Source organism: Ambystoma mexicanum, chromosome 3p (genome assembly GCF_040938575.1).
Source record: "Ambystoma mexicanum isolate Mex_15411 chromosome 3p, UKY_AmexF1_1, whole genome shotgun sequence".
Classification (NCBI taxonomy): domain Eukaryota; kingdom Metazoa; phylum Chordata; class Amphibia; order Caudata; family Ambystomatidae; genus Ambystoma; species Ambystoma mexicanum.
Genome location: NC_090925.1, coordinates 1,251,922,818 through 1,251,943,232, shown reverse-complemented (window position 1 = coordinate 1,251,943,232; position 20,415 = coordinate 1,251,922,818). Strand labels below are relative to the sequence as shown.

At 45.5% G+C, this 20,415-nt stretch overlaps 1 protein-coding gene across 2 annotated transcripts in view; it reads left to right on the top strand.

The window, feature by feature from the left end:
- Positions 1-20,415, top strand: part of LOC138581414 (cytochrome P450 2D15-like) — a 703,698-nt gene that overhangs the window by 15,247 nt on the left and 668,036 nt on the right. For both annotated transcript variants that reach the window (XM_069652729.1, XM_069652730.1), the window contains exon 2: positions 11,305-11,476. In XM_069652729.1, the coding sequence (XP_069508830.1) occupies positions 11,305-11,476 (172 nt within the window). The remainder of the gene's footprint in view (positions 1-11,304; positions 11,477-20,415) is intronic.

Sequence of the window (20,415 nt, the reverse complement as noted above, 5' to 3'; positions counted from 1 at the left end):
TGTTTCTTGGGACAAAAAACCCATGGGTGTGTCAATTCCCGTGAAGTAATGATGGATCTCGTGGATGAGGCACTGGAAACATGGCCAGATCCCTTCATTATAATCTGCAGGGATCTAAATCTACACTGTTTTTATAAATAGAAACGTCTGATAGAAGACGCTTCTCCACCATCTACGGAAGCGGAACTCGGAGGCTTGCAGTGGCGGGAAGATCTGCAACTAAGGCACATCCATGTGCTTAATAGCAGTATTAAGTGGGATATTCCTCCTGGGGCCACCTGGGAGGAAGGTCAGGAATAAAAAACTCTAGACTACGTTTATGCCTCTAAAAACATGCTGGCCATTTTCAGCCGTTATCGGTAGTACCTACAAACCAGAGCGATCATCATATGTTGAAACTAGTCTGTCCCCCCAGTTTGTACAATCGGCGATCTATTACACGGTGCCCCTGAAGGTAAATATGGGTTGTAACAGGTTAGTGGTAAACATAGCAAGAATTTACCTCTTAACTAGGAGATTGGGAAACCGAATGCACAGGGAATGTTCCATGTTAAGGGAACCAGATGTAGACTACCACCAACTGATGTGGGACTTACCCTACACTGCTTCTACAAACTAGTTGCCACCAAGAAAAAATAGCTAAATAGCAAGCTGAGGCAGCTAAAAAACAAGGAACTCAAGAAGCTCTTATGAGTGGTAGAAAGTTACAGCAGGCTGATCGAAATTGGGTTCGTGCACACAAACAGATGCTCACGCAATGAGATGCCAAAAACATGCTTAAGAACATTGAGGCTAAAAATACCTCCCATATCTGGCAATGGATGAATGGTGTAAATCAGCCACAAGAGGCACATACTCTCAATGCAATATCAGCCAAAGGCTGGGAAGATCATTTTAGGGTTTTTTTCCATTCTGAAGAGTCGACCTCGGATAGGTCATGTTCCCCAATGATTGGGGGATGGTCCTTTGAAACAACGCGAGAGGAGATCCTTCGCCTGATTAACAGAGCCAGCAATTCCAGGGCCGCTGGCCCGACGGGATGACTAATGCTATGCTCAAGAAGTACCCTAAAGAGTGGGCATCCTTTTTGTGGGTCCTTTTTGAGTATATAAAAAAGGTTAAGAAAGTACCGACATCCTGGAAAACATTGATTATAGTCCCGATTTTCAAAAAAGGTGACTGGTCTATTCTGTCTAATTACAGGCCGATTGCATTACTGGATGTGGCTGGGAAGTTATTTGCTTCTCTGAGCCTACAAGGACTGACCCCTTGGAGTACGTAGGGGGGCCAGTATGACATCAAACAATAGGGCTTTGTGAAAGGAGTGGGTACGGCATTATATTTTTTTTGTTAAACATACTGAAAAGCAGAACTAAAGAGAAGAAAGGCGCCATGTTCTACCTTGCCTTCATAGATCTTGCTCAAGCATTCAACACCATCGACCAGAATAAACTATGGTCTAAGATGAAGAGTTGGAGTTGCCCGGACGATCTCCTAGAAGCTACTAATGATCTTTAATAGTTCACTACAAGTAAAATTGGATGGAAAGGGCTTACTCTCCAACTCAATTCCAGCAATGAAAGGTCTTAAGCAGGTTTGCCCTTTGGCTCCTGCTCTTTTCAATTTGTTCATTTCTGACATTGAGAAAGCATTTACAAACATAAGTTTCCGTCCAAACTGGCTGGCCTCCCTCTTGATAGGCTTCTCTATGTGGATGATTTGGTTCTTATTGACCAGACCCAGGTCGGTCTGCAAAGACAATTGGATGCCTTACAAGCCTATGTTTGTGAAAATGGGCTGATGATAAATAGCAAAAAATCCTGAATTTCGATCTTGCAATCAGGGAGAAGGAGATGCCAGAGGAAGGGTCTTGGTACCTAAATGGGGAAAAGCTTGCCCATGTGAGCTAAATGACCTTTTCGGGGATGTGTGTGAACAACAGCATGGTGGATGCCCCAGGCTAACAATACTAAGGTGTAAAATGAAGACGTTGGCCTCACAAGCCAGGATTGTCAGAGAAAAGTACTGTACATTTACTCTTAAGTCTCTAATTCAATTCTATAAAATGAAGGTTGTTCCAATAATTACCGTTGGTGCTGAGGCTTCCTTTGTCCTCCTGGCTACCACCTGGCCACGCTTGGAGGGTTTAATTTGGAAAAGGGTCTTGAACCTGCCACGGGAAATGCCTATCCAAGCAGTTAGAATGGAGTTCAGCTTAAACTCCCTCTACTCTTTGGTAGTGGGGAAATCCCTGGTACTCTTCCAAAAATGTAGACCCCCTTCTCCAATGCGAGGTTTTGAGCTTTTGCAGAAGGGGCCATCCTGGAAGGAACTATAATGGGCTAACATCTGTAAGGAAATTTTAAAGAGTCTTGATACTTCAGAAAAACTGCTTATTACTAACCCGTGTGAAGTAAAAAGAAATCTGTGGGACTGTGTCTGGATTCAAACACAAGAGGAAAGATCAGCATATACCTTTTATAGAAGATAATTCTCGGAATCACGAGCTCTTAACTCATCGCCTAAGTACCTGGTCAGATTTCCGAGTAGCTACTTTCGCAACCAGTTTATGCGGTTTCGCTTAAACGCCTTTACAACCAAAGAAATTACGAGCACATGGAGGTCCAAAGATGGTAAAAAGACGGACTGCATTTGTAGATTGTGTAGATCTAATTCGGCAATGGAAACACTACAGCACCTGGTCATCACTTGCCCTGCACTAACAGAACTAAGGACGAAGTGGTTGGCCTCGATTATTCATGCCTTTCCATCATTGTCAATGGACCAATGGTGGGATCGACTGATGTTGAGGGAGAGCTTATCTTTAACTTTGGCATTCGTAAACTACCTAGGAGAAGTCTTTGTCCGCTTGGGACAAATGTAGTTTGGCAGTTGTGTAGAGTGATACAAATTTTTTGTAAATCATATGATGGCTCATAATGAGGCAGCAATGTGGAAGTGACGTTTGATAGCCTTGACGTGTTATCATGGAAGCAAATTATGTAAAAATTAATTTTAGTTTATCTGGAAATTATGTTTTAATGTTGATGAATGGAATTTGGTAAAAGGTTATATTTTAACCTAATGCTAATAATAAATAAAAAGAATGTCTTTTTAAACAGTTCCAGTGGACATCCCTCGGCCGGGTTCACTCTTGTCAAAGCCCTGTTTCTTGTGACTTTAGACTTGCCCCCTTCTCATCAGCATCCCTTGGTTGTATTCACTCTTGCCAATTTCATATTCACAAATGTTTGCAGGAGTCACTTCCCTTGCTTTCTCGCAGTTCTTAGGTCAAAGGCTTTCTACTGTACAGGGATTTTGCATTATCTCCTCTGTGACCTATTTGACCTAACTTGGTGGCTCTCCTACGGCCTTCTGGTTTCTGTAGTTTCATTCAGACGGGGATCGACCAAGTGTCTCGAGTTAGCACCCACTTGGTGCCCGTTCCCTCTGCAGCTGGTATCCCCGTATCACTTTTACAGTTCTTTGAACTTAGTTCATCTTTGCCATTTTTTTGTCTTTCATTCACCACAGCCTTGCACTGGCGTAACGGGGGCCCCCACAACCCCCGCGGTCCGGGGAGCCCCGCCAGCACATGTTGTGTGGGGGGGCCCCTGGATAAAAAAAAAGATTTTTTTTTCTTTTTCAATTTACTCTGCATTCATAAAGACAATGATTTCTTTATGAAGGCAGTGACTACAAAAATAAATGTTCTTTTTGAAGTCTGAGGGCTCCACCTACCCTTCCCCCCCCCCCATGGCATGGCTGACCCTAGGCTGGAGGCCTCCATGTCATGGGGTGGGGGGAGCCCTATGACTTAAAGTAATGGTTCGGTCCTTAACGGAAATAATTTCTTTATGAAGTCAGAGTGACTTCAAAAAGAAACAATGGGTCTCATGGCGGCTTTGGCGGTAACTGTGCCGGTGCTACCGGCAGGTTGCCGCCAGACCTGTAATGATTTACAGGTGCCAGACTTCCCAGGAACACAGGGAGATTACAAGCCCGTCAGTCCGGGGAGTCAGGCGCCGGCAAATGATTAAGTCCCCATTTCCATTGGACTCTATGGGAATGGGGTCCACGGAAGCACCGACACCAATAATAATGGTGCCGGTGCTTCCATGAAAACCCTGTGGGTGGGTGTCGTTCCGCCTGGCAGGTCTGGTCTAACCTGCCGGGCGGGATAGCAACCGCCCGCAGAGCTGTAATATGCCTGTCCGGAAACAACGGTCCCGGTAAGCTTACCGGGACCGTTGTTTCTGGACCGGCATAGTTGTAATGAGGCCCAATTTTTGGGGAAGTATTAGGGCCCTCCTCAACCCCATGACGTGTGTGTGTGTGTGTGTGTGTGTGCATGTGTGTTTGTGTGAGTGTATGGTGAAAGGCTGCACAATTAAATGTATAGGTGGCTGCCTGTGTGAGTGTATGGTGAAAGGGTGCACACTTAAATGTATGGGTGGCTGCCTGGGTGTGCCTCTATGGTGAAAGGGTGCACATTTAAATGATGGATAGCTGCTTGGGTGTCCCTGTATGGTGAAAGAATGCACACTTAAATGTATGGATTGCTGGGTGCGCGTGTGTGTATATGGTGAATGGTGTGTGTGCTTGCGTTCTCTCCTTTAATTTGAAAGCACCCACTTATGGACTGCTGTGAGAATGAGCGGTCTCGCTGCCTTCCTACCCTTCCAATCACTCCGCTGGCATGCAAGTATTAAACCCATATCACGATTTCAATTGCCTAAAAAATTTGGCATTTGAATGCAGGTGCTAACAGTGAAATGCTTTATGTTAGTAATTGTTGGACTCTTGTTAACAGCAAAACCCAGGTGCCATTTAAGATCGGTGTCCTGTTCTGTCTGGCAACTGCTGTGAAGGTCGACCAGGTTGAGTCATCGTAGTCCAAAATTTCAGGGGGAAGGGGGAGGGAGTGCTGAATCCCAGTCAACTCAATGGTGTTGCAGCAATACTTGAGTTTAATGCCTTGATTACTCATTACTCCTAGCCCTATTCTTCCTCGTCCCAGTGTGTATGAGACAGCACTTGTGTAAGAGGCAGAGTGCCTTATACACAAGTACTGGGATGAGGTAGAGGTACATGGAGGTAATGCCTGACTTAACTACCTGTAATCATCATTACTCCTAGTCCCACTTTTCCTCATCCCAATACTTACCTATGAGGCAAACAGCCTTATCCATAAGCTCTGGGACAAGGAAGAGGGACGTGGAGGTAATTCCGGGCACAGAAGCAGAGTTTGGAGGTTGGGGTAGGGTTGAGAGGGAGAAGGGATGTGTGGGAGGTGCAGGTTTGTGCAACAAATCATAAAGGCTGTCCATGTCCAGGCTAATCAGGCATGATATGTGGTATTAGTGGCTAGAGAGGCATTTTGGTGTAGCCAGTCTAGTCATTCCTCAGTTTGGTATGACATTTTTTTTTAACTGGGCATTTCTAATAAAGCAGTCCTGCTAAGTGAATTACCTGGCAAGACTGCCATTTGGGTGCTGCCAGTCCAGCCGCTTCTTACTGCGGCTTTGTATATTTTTCTGGGCATCTGTGATCAAATGATATAAGTCATTTATAACGCACCTGTACGCAAGTGTTTCTAGGCGCAACAACAAAAGGGCGGGAAAATAAAGGGAGAACAAGATAAACAATCTTACTAGGCCTTGTGTCAGTCAGATCGTGCAAGAATGAGAAGTGCAAGGGGAAAGCGAGGGGGTGCGGGTGCAAGGGAGAGGAGAGGGAAAAACAGGGCAGCAATGCTCTGAGTAAGTGCAGCGCGGCTCTGGGTAGTGCAAGGAGAACAAGGGACTGTAGGGTTACAGTTACAGTCCTTAACTTCGTGGTAGGCCCAGAGGCAGTGCAAGGATGACTGTCAAGAAAGAGTCTGGACTCAGTGAGACTCTGAGGGTAGCCAAGCAACCAGTCGGTACAGCAGACAGGTAGGTCAGGTAGGCCAGCAGGGGAGGGAGAGAGAGAAAGCAGAAGAGAAGAGGAAAGGTTTGAGCTGCTTCCAGAACTTCAGGTGGTCCAGCTCAAGTTTGAGAGGGGCAGGGAGGCCATTCCAGAAGGAAGTGCCTGCAGAGGAGAGTGATCTGTAGGTAACAGAGGAAAGGGCTTAAGGTAGGTAACAGAGGAAAGGGCTTAAGAAGGAAGATATTTTGGAAGAGAGCGTTGGATGTAGTGTGGGCCCCAGGCACAGAAAGCCTTGTGGACAATGCAAAGGGTCTTGAACCTGATCCGTGCAGCAACTCGGAGCCAGTGGAGAGATTTCAGGGCTGGAGAGATATGATTCCTTGGGCTTGAGTCATGTTCTGGATTAGTTGCAGAGGGTGGAGAGTAGAGGAAGTCAGATTGAGAAAGAGGCTGTTGCAGTAGTCCAGCCTAGAGAGAACCAAGGCTCTGGAGAAAGTGAGCTTCTGGGGCATAGTGAGAAAGGGAAGAGTACCTTTGAGGAGGAGCAGCTGTTAGTGGGACTTCCTGGCGATGTCCAAGATGTGAGGAGAGAATGAGAGAGTGGAGTCAAAGATGACACCAAGGTTGTTTGCCTGACAGAATGTCGAAGGAAGAGGGCCCAAGTCGGGCGGCCAGAGTGAGAGAGGGAAAGCGGGGGCAGGAGTCCAAATTAGAAAGATCTCCATCTTACTGACATTAAGGCAGAGATCATTAGAGGCACACCAATCCTGAATCGCAGATAGACAGTCAGGAATGAGCGAGAGAAGAGAGGAGTATGAAGGGAGCCTGAAGGAAAGCGGAGTGTCATCCGCATAACACTGAAAGTTAGAGGCGAAGGTAGAGATCAGGTGGGCCAAAGGGGCCAAGTAGAGGTTGAAAAACCAGGGTGAGAGGATGGAGCAGAGAGAAAGGGACCACTTTGGACCTGGGAGGGGCTGTCGAAGAGGAAGATGGTCAGCCACTCAAGGGTCTGATCCGTGATGCCCATGTTCTCATGGAGTCGATTGATCAAGATTGATCAGGACGGCGTGGTTGACCGTGTCGAAAGCAGAGGAAAGATCAAGGAGGATGAGGACAGAAAGAATGCTGGAATCAAGGTTAGAGATCAGATCTTCGCAGGTGTTCAGGAGAGCAGTTTCCGTGACTCTGGCAGCTCTGAAGCCAGACTGAAGTTCATGCATCACAACCAACAGATTCTGTGTTGAGAGTAAGCTGGGAGATGGACAGCTTTTCCAACAGTTTGCCCAGGAAAGGGGTGATGGAGATCAGGCGATAGATTGCCAGGCAGGCAGGATCGGCAGACAGCTTCTTGAGGAGTGGATGCATAAGGGAGTGCTTAAGGGGAGAGGGGAACGTGCCAGTGGTGAAGGTTTGATTACAGAAATGCCAAGGCTGGAGCGAGGGTGTGTGCATTAAAACACATATTTCTATCGTTCTGCTAGTGCAGTGTGCGGCATATACCTTCAGCAGCACATTTGTGGGTATTGCACAAGCATGATGATCTATGGCGGCCCAGAGTGTGGCGTGACCAGTGATTTGTTGCTGAGTTGGGGGGCCCCCTCAGCATGGCTCGCAGGGGGGCCCCCACATTTTGTGTTACGCCACTGCAGCCTTGCTCTTATCGTCTCTCCCCTCGACTCACCGGCTGTAATGTACCGCTTGGCTTTCCTCGTAACTGGAGTCAAGGCCAGTACAACGGTAGCAGGAGTTTCCCTCGCTCCCGCTTATCAGCGTCGACACGCTCCGTGTACCGTTGACATCTGTTGCAGCACACTTGAGCTATTGTCCTCGCTCTTACAATTCTCTCTGCGAAGGTTTCGCAGATCTGCGTTAAAAAACGCAAGGTCGTCTCCCTCCTTGTCAGCCTCTCAATATTCGCTGCCTTTATCCTCCTCTTGAACTGCCGGATCTGGATAGCTGTCTCGTCGTGCGATCTGCCTTGCCCGTACTGTGCTCTTGCTCCACCTTTTATCCCTTTGGGGAAGGGAAAGGGCTGTCAGGTGTGTGAGATTCTGATTAATTGCCTGACTTTGCCTGACCCTTGTATTGGGACATCTCAGGTAAACGGCTCTGGTGTTAGTCCATTCTCTGGTGTGTAGTGCGAAAGTGTTTGTGTCGGAAAACGGGGGGCAGTGCTTTTGGATATCCTACGTGGTAGGATGGGGAAAAGGTGTTGTAAAAAGGGTGATCCCGTGTCTCACCTGTCGGTGTCCCGCTTACACTCCCTGGGGACCCCCCATTCAGGTGATCCTCCCTCACTGGTCCACCCCAAGGAACTGGATTCAATAGCGATGGCCGTGTCCTGGCCACCTGGACGGCAGATCCCCGGGGACTGGCTAGGGAGACACCTTCAGGTTTCTCACAATAGCCACAGGATGTAAGTGGCTAATAAATGCAACTCATAACATGACAGTGGATACACTTCACTATGAGGGAAACCACTGTTACTCTGAGTCATAACATAAAACCTGGTCACAGTGTTGGTAAGAAATTCATACTTTTTCCTTCGGTCATGTTCATATTTGCAGTTATTGGCCAATTATATCATGTTGCTGTGCACAATGTTTTATCATTTTTTAGTTTTGACTATCAGGTGGTGCCAAAGCACCACCTGTAAACAAACTATTGCATTGCAGCACAGCTAGAAGGGTGGCGGCATGTGAGGAGGGACACATAGCTTTTTAATGTTGTTTGGTTACTTACCTACCCATTGACTGCCTAGACCTTTGCTAGTCCGAACGTTCTACCCCACCCACTACCTGCCCCTCCCTGCCCAAAACACATCCTCCTGACATCACTGTGACCGACCTCCACCCAGTTGTAAGATCAAACTTTAACCTGCCAGTATTGTTTCTAAGCAGTCCGTGGAGTCCTCTGAGGATGAATGGCTTAATTGAAGTTGTAAATGCACACACCAAAACCTTGAAACCTTCAGGACTACTAGAAACAGGATACTGTAGACATTCGTTATGCTCATATCATTTTAATTAGAAAAACAATTAATTCAAACAATTAATTCAGCAGGTACTAGAACAGGTGTTCTTGGCATAGATGTATTTCTCCCACGTCTTAAATTAGGTGGAGGCTATGTATCCCAGACCTCTTAGTTACCACATGCAGTCGCATCCGAAGGGACAAGCACAGAAAACGCTGCTGCACCTTGTTGGTTTTTAGGAAGATTTGTGAATTGTAAGAAGTTTTGTTGTACATACGAATGAAAATGTATGAGGATTTTGCACTTTAAACATTATAGCACTCAAGATTTTAGGATTGCTTTTAGGCTGTAATTTGCACTACATTTTGAAATGTTTGTTGTGTTTACGGTTTTGTTAATGTCTGTTTGTCGAACCTATAGATACAGTGGTGTTCTAGTACACGCTGAATTAATTGTTTGAATTAATAGATTTTCTAATTAAATTGATATGAGCATAACGCATGTCTACAGTATCCTATTTCTAGCAGTGCAGTTAGGTTTCAAGGTTCTAAAAGTTGTAAATGCGCTACTGGTGTAATACACATGTCTTAAACAAGTGTGCTTTAGGAAAGTGATTTATATCTATGCCTTACAACAAAGTTCTGTTAAAACAAGCATTGACAAACCCAACAATTTTGGCGTGTGTATACATATTAGGCATTTCCCAGGCCCTTCTATGGTACGGACAGGTAATTTCAACATTTCCCACATGTTGCCATCATTTTTTATCTTCAAATTATATTTTTATTAATTTTCTTTAAAAACGATAAGTACGTGTTGCCATCTTATGTCCAGACAGTGCCATTATGGCAGTGCTTGGCAAATGCCTAGCCCATTCCTACGCTAGTAGTGTGCTTTTGTATTTCTGAGCATTAATGTGTAGCTGTGAGGGTTCAGGTAACCCACTCCGTGGTTAAGAGAGGCAAAATACTAAACAAATTGTCCAGCAAGGCAGCAGCGGGTTTTCTTTGCAGCACTTAAGGGATCAGGAGTAAGGAATGTTTCGCTGTGCGGTACGTCTAGTCTGGATATGTATGTTCTTTATTAAAGATACACATGTCCTCCATGCAACAGGAACCGTGGCTGGAATATGGCCTTCTATGGAAGGACTTTTCAGAATAGTTGAAAACAATCCGGGAAGGGGTGGAGGATTGCATGCCCCCACAGAGACCATTTCTTGGTAGTTTCTAGTAAGGATCTCACTTAACCCCATGGAAGATTCTGGAGATATAAGATGTGACTGGAGCAAGGATATTGTGTAAATGATAATGTACTCAGCTTTTCATCATGAGTGAACTAGGCCAGGCAGTTACAGGGACAGGTGAGGGGAAAAGATGAGGCTTCTCATAAGGTGGGCTATTAGAGCAGCCTATATACTCCTATTTAAGGCATTTATTGACAACCTCCTCTGTATTGAAGGACCTTGTAGCAGGTCTTTAATATGGAAGGGGTGCATACAGCCTAATTCCCAAAGATTTGCCCGGTGCAGATCAGGAGATGCCCTGCGCATCTCAGATTTTCTCTGGCTACCTCATATATGATTTGCAAAGCCTAAAAGTAGAGCAGTTCTAAAGCTTCCTGAGACATCTCTGAGATGCCCCCGAGCAAATCTTTGAAGATCTCATTTGCACTTGAGCGTCTCCATTACACTCCAGGCCACTCCAGATTTTCTCCAGTTGTAGGTTTTGTGAATGTGTCTTAAGGAGCTATCTGAAATGCTATGGGCACCCCATGATTTGCTCCAATGCAAATCTTTGCAAATTGACCCTACGGTTCCATGTGTTAATAATGACACCCTAAATAGACAAACATTTTAAACAATACTTTAATAACGAACAAAGTTGATCCGATCAATATAGTTTTTTTACTTTGTGGTGTCCCCCATCCAAATCCCCCGTTTCTACAGCCTTTTTACCCTCTTCCTCCCACTACCCCGACCCCTTTGTATCCCTTATTCCACCCCCATATATACTTGTATTAAAAAACGTGACTTTTTGGCGTTATTCAGGTGTCATTTAAAATGTGTGTTGTAATTTTTTCTTTTCATTATTAACAATGCATACCGACTTAACGCACACTACTACCTTGGATGCATACATGCTCAGGTGTCCCTATTAGTTTACTTTCCAAATGAATGATATGGTCTGATTTCGGGGATTGGGATAGGCCCCCTTATTAGTTTCCACTGTATTCCGATGCTCATATGGTGCTCATGTACCAAGCCCAGAACCTTGCTTTTTAGGTATTGACACATGGGCAGTGATCTGCATCAGAATGGAATGTATCTTCTTGTTTACACAAATGTGTAGATTTATTCTGTGTATGGCTCTATGCTGCCTGTTTGCCTAATATGTATTCATTCACATTCTGCTTCCTTGCAGCTGAGTAAGAAGTATGGGAACATCTTCCGCTTACAAATGGGTTGGACGAACCTACTGGTAGTGAGTGGGTATGAGGCAGTCAAGGATGCTCTCGTGAACAAATCTGAGGACACAGCTGATCGCCCTTCCCTACCGCTCTTGGAGAAATTGGGGTTCAACAAGAACTCCCAAGGTGAGAAGGACTGAACGAATGGCTTGTGTAGCTTTAATGCTCTTGAAAGTCCAGTGGAATAGTGAACGGGAGAAGAGGCCCTATGATGCAAGTGGCATAAAGATACAACAGCTATCTTTCAAGAGTTGTTAGAAGGGGATGGAATCTTAAAGCATGTCGCCACCTTCAAGAGACCTCCTCCCCACCAAAGGTTTTCCTCCCGATGCATGAGTCAACGGGAGTGAAACAAGTGTTACCAGACGGAGCTTCGTGTGCGTGATCCCTGAGACCTTGCGCTGCATGTTAAATACACCTAAACCGTTTTCTTATCTATGATCTGTGTGAATTCTAACTATAAGGATTGCAGCGCACACATCTAGCTGAGTATTGCAAATTACGTCTTTTTGTGTTAAATGCTCTTCTGTGTCATTTTGCTTTAGTGGTGCCAAATTGCACAGGGGACTATTACACATGGTGGTGGTAAAGTGTATGGGTGATGCATTCTACTTGCCTTGTTTATTAATGTGTACTAATATGACTTTTGAGGGAGTGATGTAGCGTCTAAGTAGACAAGGCTTGCGGCTCTGACCGGGGTGGATGGACCTTCTCGTGCCCCAATGAAACCCCCCCCCCCCCGCTCCCCTGCAACTACAGCTAGTCAGGGGAGAGAGGAAGGCTGGAGTGGGGGAATGCTGATCATGCTCTGCCTGCTGTTACTCCATGACTGCACATACAATAATCCAGTTCCTAGCATGGGCTCAAGTGCTGCATTTCTGTTTGTTATTGTTGGCTCTACTTGCCCTCAGGTCTCTATTGTAACGGCACTATATACGCCAGCACCAGACTTATATTCTCCATCAGCAACCACTCACAATAAAGGGACAATTTCACAGCACCTTTTGCTAGGTGCAACTGTGACTTACTCTTGGAAAACGTTTTTACGCAAGCACCATTTCTCCACTATTCCCAAAGAAAACTATACACTATTTCTAAAACAATTTGTGTGCTTGCAATATGGCAACTTTATTAAGTTACACAAGCATGATCTGTAACTTGGGAATGCTTAACTTACTACTAGCGGGCTAATTTTGAACCAGTTGAAAATCCACCAGCAATAGCACATCCGCTATCCACGTGCATGGTGAAACTGCACAGCTTTTCCACATGGATAATCATTACGGAAATGCCACCCAGATACATTTCTGCTTCTGCATGCTTCGAAGCTTTGGAGAAACATGCAGGTCTCAAATGCCCCAAGAGTTGCAGAAGACACTCTGAAGACATTTGTTTCCCCCTGGATTGCCCACAGCTCCAGGCACTACAACTGTCTGGCCCCTTCCAAACTGCATTTATCCCCTACTGCCCTCCAACTGCTTGTCTCCTGCCCTAATACCTCATGCAAATCCTTTTCACTGGAGGAAGATCATGCCTTGCCTGACAAGCTGCTCTCCTTCACCACTCCACACCATCAGGTGTGCACCGTAACCTGGGCCTGAAAAAAGCATGTTTTCTGATGCCAACTCTGTGGTCTGTTTTGTGGAGGAGGCTGCAGCTTCCATCAGAAAACAGTCACGCCATAGCGTGGGAGGAGATTTGCCGCAAGGTCATTGTGGAGCTGCAGCATTGGGAGGAACAAGACCCAGCCATGATAGACATGAGTAGTATCAAGGGGCTTGGAGGCATCTAGACAGGAGGTGATTTTGAGTAAAGAACATGCAAGTACCAGATGACTTCTGTATGCAGGCATGAAAGGCATATGTTGTGGCAAGCACTGTTTCTTCTAAGGGTCTCCTTTTGATTGGGACAGACAATGGTACAGATGCGTAAAAAGCAGCAGAATATACTTTGCTTGAGTTTTCACACATCCGTGACATTTTCATTTGCGTTCCCTGCCGAGAGTAGGGTGAATAACGAAAAATATGTTCTGTGCATTTCCCAGCAACGTGCATGGAATGTAACCGTGTATTCGCCGGGATCAGTATTTTGTTGCAGGTGAAAAGTCAGGAATCTTTATGTACTCTGACTCCTAATTCCCACATGCTCAAAGAGCAGGTGGTGCCCATAGGGTCCCACTGCAGGATCCTCCTGCCTCACCCCTTGTGTGAAAACAAGAGCGGTAGATATGGTCACGAGTGAGGATCGTGAGCAGCAATGATCATGAAGTGAGCACAGATCCTTTTTTCCATGGCGGCTCATGCACGTACTTTATGTAGAAGTGGCACTCCAACACAGTGAAACTTGACTGAATACTTCAGTGAGCTCCCTCACTGATCCAGCCTCTCTCTCTCCCTGCTGTGGGGATAGCCATAGGAGGCCCACGTGACTGGACCCTCAGTCTTCACAAACTTTCTCTGTGTGAATTAACTTGGCCAGCTAAGCAATGGGAGGTTGGCAAAGAATAAAGCCTTTTATCCTCTTTGCCAAGCTCACCCTCCACTCCACATGGACTCTCTCTCTTCAGCAAGATGGAGGCTGTGAGTGGCACCAATGCCTGATCACACCATTAACTGTCCTGTTAACTCCATGGTTCCACTTTGTGCGTACCACCCTATTTACTCTGTACTTTGGTCACTACCATCCTGTTAAGTCTGTCAATTTGGCCCCTGCTGGCCTATTTACTCCCTACTGAGCATATTTTTCATTATTGATCACTACCAGCCCACTGAATTAACATGACTAGGAGTGTGGTACCATGTGGATACTGTGGAGACTGCTTCATTGTCAGAGCTACTGGTGCAGTGTTTCTTCCCTACTCATTGTTGTAGGAGGGCTGTTTGTAACAAATATTCAATTCCCAAGTGGAGAGACACAGAGTGACTTACAGTGTCAATCGGTTTTTCCACTTTGTTGACGTGAGATATAATATATGTATGTGACACCGAGCCGAATGAGCCTTTGAACAATTATTGGGAGTAACCGGTCGTCGGCATGTTGTTGTTTTTTTTTTTAACAGTGCTCGGCACAAGACACGGACTGCTGCGAAACGAAACTCTCATCAAGAATTATAAACTGAGAAACGTAATCCCAGGAGAGTTACCGGTTGTTCAGTTGTGTTCACTCCGGTACATTTTGCTCTCTGAGTGTTAGAGGTGGGAATTGTGCACCATAGTGCACTACAGCGCACCATTGAGCCTACAATCTATAGGTTATAAAAGCCCAAGGGCTTTTAAACTCTTAGAACATCACTCTTTGCTATTTCTGAGTTCAAGAACCGTGACTTGTGGCAACGTGTGGCATTTTGAGGTGAAATATAGCTTAAAAGTGTCACAATGATATAAGGTAAGAGAAAGAGAAGGAGTTTACGCACATGGTGCTGAAGACCGCATATAATGACACAAAGAAGGTGCAGATAATAAGACATACTATAATCAAAAAAATGTTGCTGACTAGATCACATTAGTAGAGCAGCACTAATGCCCATGATCTACAATCTTAGAAGTGGGAGTCTGAGAGTTGATCCCAGAGCACCCGAAATGGATGATGCACCATGGCCTAACAATGACGATGTTCAGAGACACCATCCATCAATATTCATCTCTCGAGAGCAGGAAATGTATTTGTCCTTTGGTCGAGGAAGTGCAGACGTCAACATCTGCTGCTGAGTTCCCTCTTATGGAACGGACCATAGGAGAAGCACGTAGAAATAACTTGGAATATACTCTTTCCATAGCATCGATGAAAAATAAAATAAACTTCTTCTTAAAGAGAAGATCGTGCAGCCTGTGTGAGGTAGACCTTTCAACGCTCACTACTTCAAGTCGAGTACCGACCCTCTTATTAGAGTACCATCGATCGGATACCCTGACAGTGGGAGTTGATAGAGTTAACAGAGTTAACCGATTCTATAGTGCAAGCAACACCCAGAGGATCCCTCCTCAGTCGGGATCAGCACACCAATGTACCAGTCCAGTCGTGACTTGTGAGAAAGCACCTTCAGAGCCAACCCTTTCAGCATTGAATGTAGTTTGAATTCGCAGGTCAGTGTGTTTGAGCTGCTTAAAAGTGAAGTTCAAACCCATTCAGGAATTCTCCTTCAGCTGACTTCAGAACTGGGCTCCTGTGACTCATGCTAGTTGGTCTCAAAAGTGCAATAAATGCCTCTTAATGGATGCTTTGAAAGATTTGAAATTATCACACAAAGAACAATTTGCAGCGCTATTAAATGTAACGATAATTTCGCCAGTTTTAATCTTCAACTTGAACTGGTAAGAGGTGACATCACAAGTCTAAGTCTAAAGGTCCTTTACTTTCCAAGTGACCAAGACAAGGAAGTCATCACAACTTATCGTCGAACATGGAAGATCCTTTTGGTATATTCACGGAGGGGAACTGTAGATATACGTAGGATAGTATATTGTTGGCTGGGGATCTAAATTGACATTTCCTTCCCAATGCACAGATGAAGAGTGAGACCTCTGTATGCCACAAAATGGTGTAACATGGAAAATGTTTCTATCATATTGGAACTTGATACTGGGTAACGGGACTGTGGATTTGATTCCAGCAATGACTTGGAAAAACAGATCAGCAGAAACAGTAATTGATTACTTGGCGCTGTCTGTGGACCTTTTTAGTCAATGTGAGTTTTTTAGAATAAGAGAGCTAGTTTCTAGTGGCCATACCCGTTAACAGCCTCTTCTCGCTGAAAATCCAAGTTGCACAGAAAAGTGCACATACAATTCCAGTAAAAATAGAATAGTGCAATTAAAAAAAGAAGGGCTGGTTGTGAATAAGAAATTACTGGAGGTCTTGAGCTCAAATTCCAAATCAGATCTAGAGAAATGGTGTGCCCCTGCAGACTTGGTAGAGTTTTAATGGGATTTGGACCAGCCCAAAGTAAAACACTGTCTAAAATCCTCTAGAAATAGGCACAGCTTTGACGAGGAGACGACATGGCGGAAAAAAGATCTGGGGAAGGCGATTCATGCCCTCAAACCTCAAACGATCTCTACATCGGACTTCCTTCTAAAGAAGTCGAAGCTGTGCACTGCATATAGGAACTGGACCAAGCAGCACAGATTTGCACGATGTGCCCGCAATGGTCAACTGATGTTAGAGGCAGTTAATGCAGGAAACGTTAAAACCTTTTGAGGTATGATTAACAACAGTCCTCCCAGGGACATCTTCAGGGTTTTGCGGTTCCAGAATCAGCTTGGTTGAAATATATTGGAGATGTATTTAGGGAGATTAATCCATTGAGTATAGAACCACTAAATGAATCCACCTGGATTTTACATCTAGACCGGGAGACCATTGAAGAACTAATAATTCAAACCTCTTGGTCAAGGGCACCAGGTACAAATGGACTGACTAATCGCATCTTCAAGAAGGGCATAGCTGTATGGGTAAAAACCCTGCTGATGATGTTCCAAGGTATTCTGATAGCAAGACGGTGCCCGCATTCATGGAGATGGGCCTTCCTCATCCCCAACTACAAGAAAGGCGATCGGGCGGATCTTGTCAACTACAGCCCCATCGCTCTCTTGGACGTTGATATTAAAATCTTTTTGGGAATAATTTTGCGGGAATTGGAAGAGTGGGCGGAAAAAAGGTAATCCGCTGAAAACATCAAATTAGTTTTTGCAGAGGCCGATCAACAACGTTGAATGCTTGATAATGAATATTGTAAATGACAAATCATGGTCAAAGAACAGTCCTGCCCTATATGAAGCCTAGATTGATTTGTCAAAAGCCTTTTTTTTATTATTATTTTTTTTTTAAAACGCATTTTATTAGCATTTGTATTAGATGCATACAAATAGAACGAAATTAACTAAAACATTAACAATAAACAACAACAGTCTTCGTGTGAAAAAGTTCATCTTTCTCAGCTGGGCATGGCTGCAAGTAAGGGTTCAAATGCCTCAGGAAGTGGACGGAATCTTGGTCGAGCGGATCTCCATCTCTGTACAGGTGCGTGGGTTCAGTTATGGCAAAATAATCGGGTTCATCAAGGGGGCTTATGGTCTGCACTGAAGTGTATGTCTCGCAAGAGGGCTCTCCAGGAGACAAGAGTGCCACTCACAATGTCTCCACTAGAGTTGATTCCGTCTTGCCATGCTCTTGTTTCGGCCGCAGTCCATCTCTCTAGTTCTTTCAACCAGCGTTCATGTCTCGGGCCTCCTGGTGTCTTCTATGCCATGGCTATGCCAGTATACATGCGATGTCCATCAACTTGACAACATGTTTATATTTTCTTGGTCTAGGATAAGTCCCTAATAAGCATTCCCCGGGTGTCCATTCATATCTGCTTATTCCGGCGTCTGTGCAGGTCTGTTTAACTCTGGACCACAGCGCCATTGTCCTGGTGCAAGTCCAGAACATGTGGATCAGGTCAGCTTTGTTGGTTTCACACCATGGGAATGCTGGGGAGGCCTGTTTGTTGAAGGAGGCCACCCTGTGTGGGGTCATGTACGTCCGATACAGAACGTTTAGCTGTATCTGACCGAATCTAGAGTTTCTCGAGACCACCTTGGGGTATAGTAATACTCTTTCCCATTCCTGGTCCGTAAGTGTAGTTTCGAGGTCTGTTTCCCATTTTGCCTTCAGTGCCGAACTTTTGGGGTTGGGTTTGTCGTTGAGCCTTTTGTATAGTCGAGAGACCGGTTTCCAACCGTCTGTAAGGTCATGCATCTCTTGCAACAGTGGGTCCGGGGTAGGTTCCTCTGGCCAGCTGCACCAGTTCTTCCTAGCGGTTTGTTTGAGCGATGATTCCAGAGAAACTGGCCGCTCGATAGCCCTTCGTTAGCCTGCAGTGATTCAAAATCCCTGAATTCGCTCTCCTCAAACATATCTCCCCATGTATAAATTCCGGCGTACTCCCATCTCCTAGCTATGGAGAGATCCGTTCGTGTTTTACACACGTCAACCAGAATGGGGTTGTCTGGAGAGTAGGGATGTTTCACTTGCCTGATGTAGCAGGTTCTGGTCCAAATCTGCCTGCCAAGTTCGACAATCGCGGGCATTTAGTGTCTGTCGAAGGGGGTTCCAAAGCGGTTCTCTGGGAAGTGTGTTGGAGGGAGATTGTCGCAGTAGCCCCAGCTCGGTGGACGGATCATCCGAGAGCCACTTCGTCACATGGCTAAGCTGTGCCGCGAGATAATACAACTGGAGGTCCGGGAGTTGTATTTCTCCTTCCTTATGTGGCATGGATAGGATAGCCAAAGACAATTTGTGTCTGGTAGGTACCCATAGGAAGTCCTTGATGAGTGCCTGTAATTTCTTTAAAAAGGGCGGTCTGACGTAGTGGCATATGTTAACAAAGAAATATAAGAATCGAGGGAGAACTATCATCTTAACGATTGCTGCTCTGCCTACCATCGCAAGTGGGAGTCTCAACCAAAATTTCATGGATCTGCGAAGGCCGGTTATTGCTACTTCAGTGTTGTATTCGTGTGTAAGCTTCGGAGTGTGACTCACATTGATTCCTAGGTACCGGAACGTGTCAAGTTGCCACTTTATCCCTATGTTCGGGAGATCAGCCTCTTCTAGGCCTCTCAGACTGGCCAAAGGAAAGGCAGAGGATTTCAGTCTGCTGAATTTGATCCCAGAGTATTTTGCATAGTTGTCCAGTACATCTAATGTGATTGGTGCGTTGACCTGGGGGTCCTTCAAGTATAAAAGCACATCGTCCGCGTATAGCGATATTATGTTGTGTTCGTTTCCCACCGCGTTGCCTGCGTCAAAGAACTGCTTCTTAGAATATATGGCAATCGGCTCCAGGCCCAATATATATAACATGGGCGATAGTGGGCACCCTTGTTTGGTGCTCCTTTGTATTTTCCAGGATTCAGACACCATTCCGCCAGTCTTTACTGTTGCCACGGGAGAATTATAAAGCACCTTGATCCATCTGATAAAGCCTTCGCCAAACCCGAACCCTCTCAGCACCTCGATGAGCCACTCCCAGTAGATGGCATCGAAGGCCTTAATGGCGTCGAGTGATAGTACTGCTAGGTCTTCTTCTCTCGCATAGGTTTCGGCCATGATGTGTTGAAGCCTTCTCAGGTTGGCCGTGGTGTTGCGTCCTGGAACAAAGCCATTCTGATCTTTGTGGATTAGGGACCCTACCACCCTAGTAAGTCTGCTGGCCAGTATAGTGGTAAGAATCTTGCTGTCATAATTTAACATGGCTATAGGGCGATACGAGTCACAATCAGTGGGTGGTTTGTTCGGTTTGAGCATGGGAATTATCGTCTCTTTCATAGTGTTAGGTAGGACCCCGTTTTCGTAGGCCTCTTGGTAGACCCCATGGAGAATCGGGGTGAGGGTGGTTTCATATGTTTTGTAGAATTCAGGCGGAAGGCCGTCGCTTCCAGGAGCCTTACAGGTGGCCAGTGATTTGATTGCTCCTGTCACATCCTCTGCTGTGATTTCCAACTCCAGTGTCTCTCTCTGTTCACTGGATATTTTGGGGAGGCCTATCTCTTCCAGTGTTTCTTTAATATCTTCTCTGGGTATTTGTGTGTCATGGGAGTACAATTTAGAGTAGAATTTAGCAAACGCCCCATTAATTCCTAGCTGTGTCTTGTGTCGTATTCCATTTTCGTCAAGTATCTCCGTTGGGAGGTGCTTGGGGCGTTCACGCTTGCACAGCCAAGCCAGCAGTCTTCCGGGTTTGTCGGACTCCTTGTGAGACCTGGTAGTGTACGTTTCGAAGTCAAACTCCTCTAATCTGTCCCAGGAAGATTGGCATTTCTCGCAGGCTTCCTTCAACCTCCTTTCAACTTCTGGTGTAGTTCTTGAGGTGGATTATAATCGAGAAATCTCCTCTTCTTGTGCTTCAAGTTCAGTCCTCAATTGCCTGCGAGTACCTCCAGCTTTTGATATTATTTCTCCTCTAGCCACCACATTCATGGCTTCCCACAGTGTGCTCCAGGTGGATACCGAGCCTTTGTTAATGTCGATGTATTCCTCTAGTTTTTCAGCGAGGTCCTCTCTGAACACAGGGTCGGTGAGGG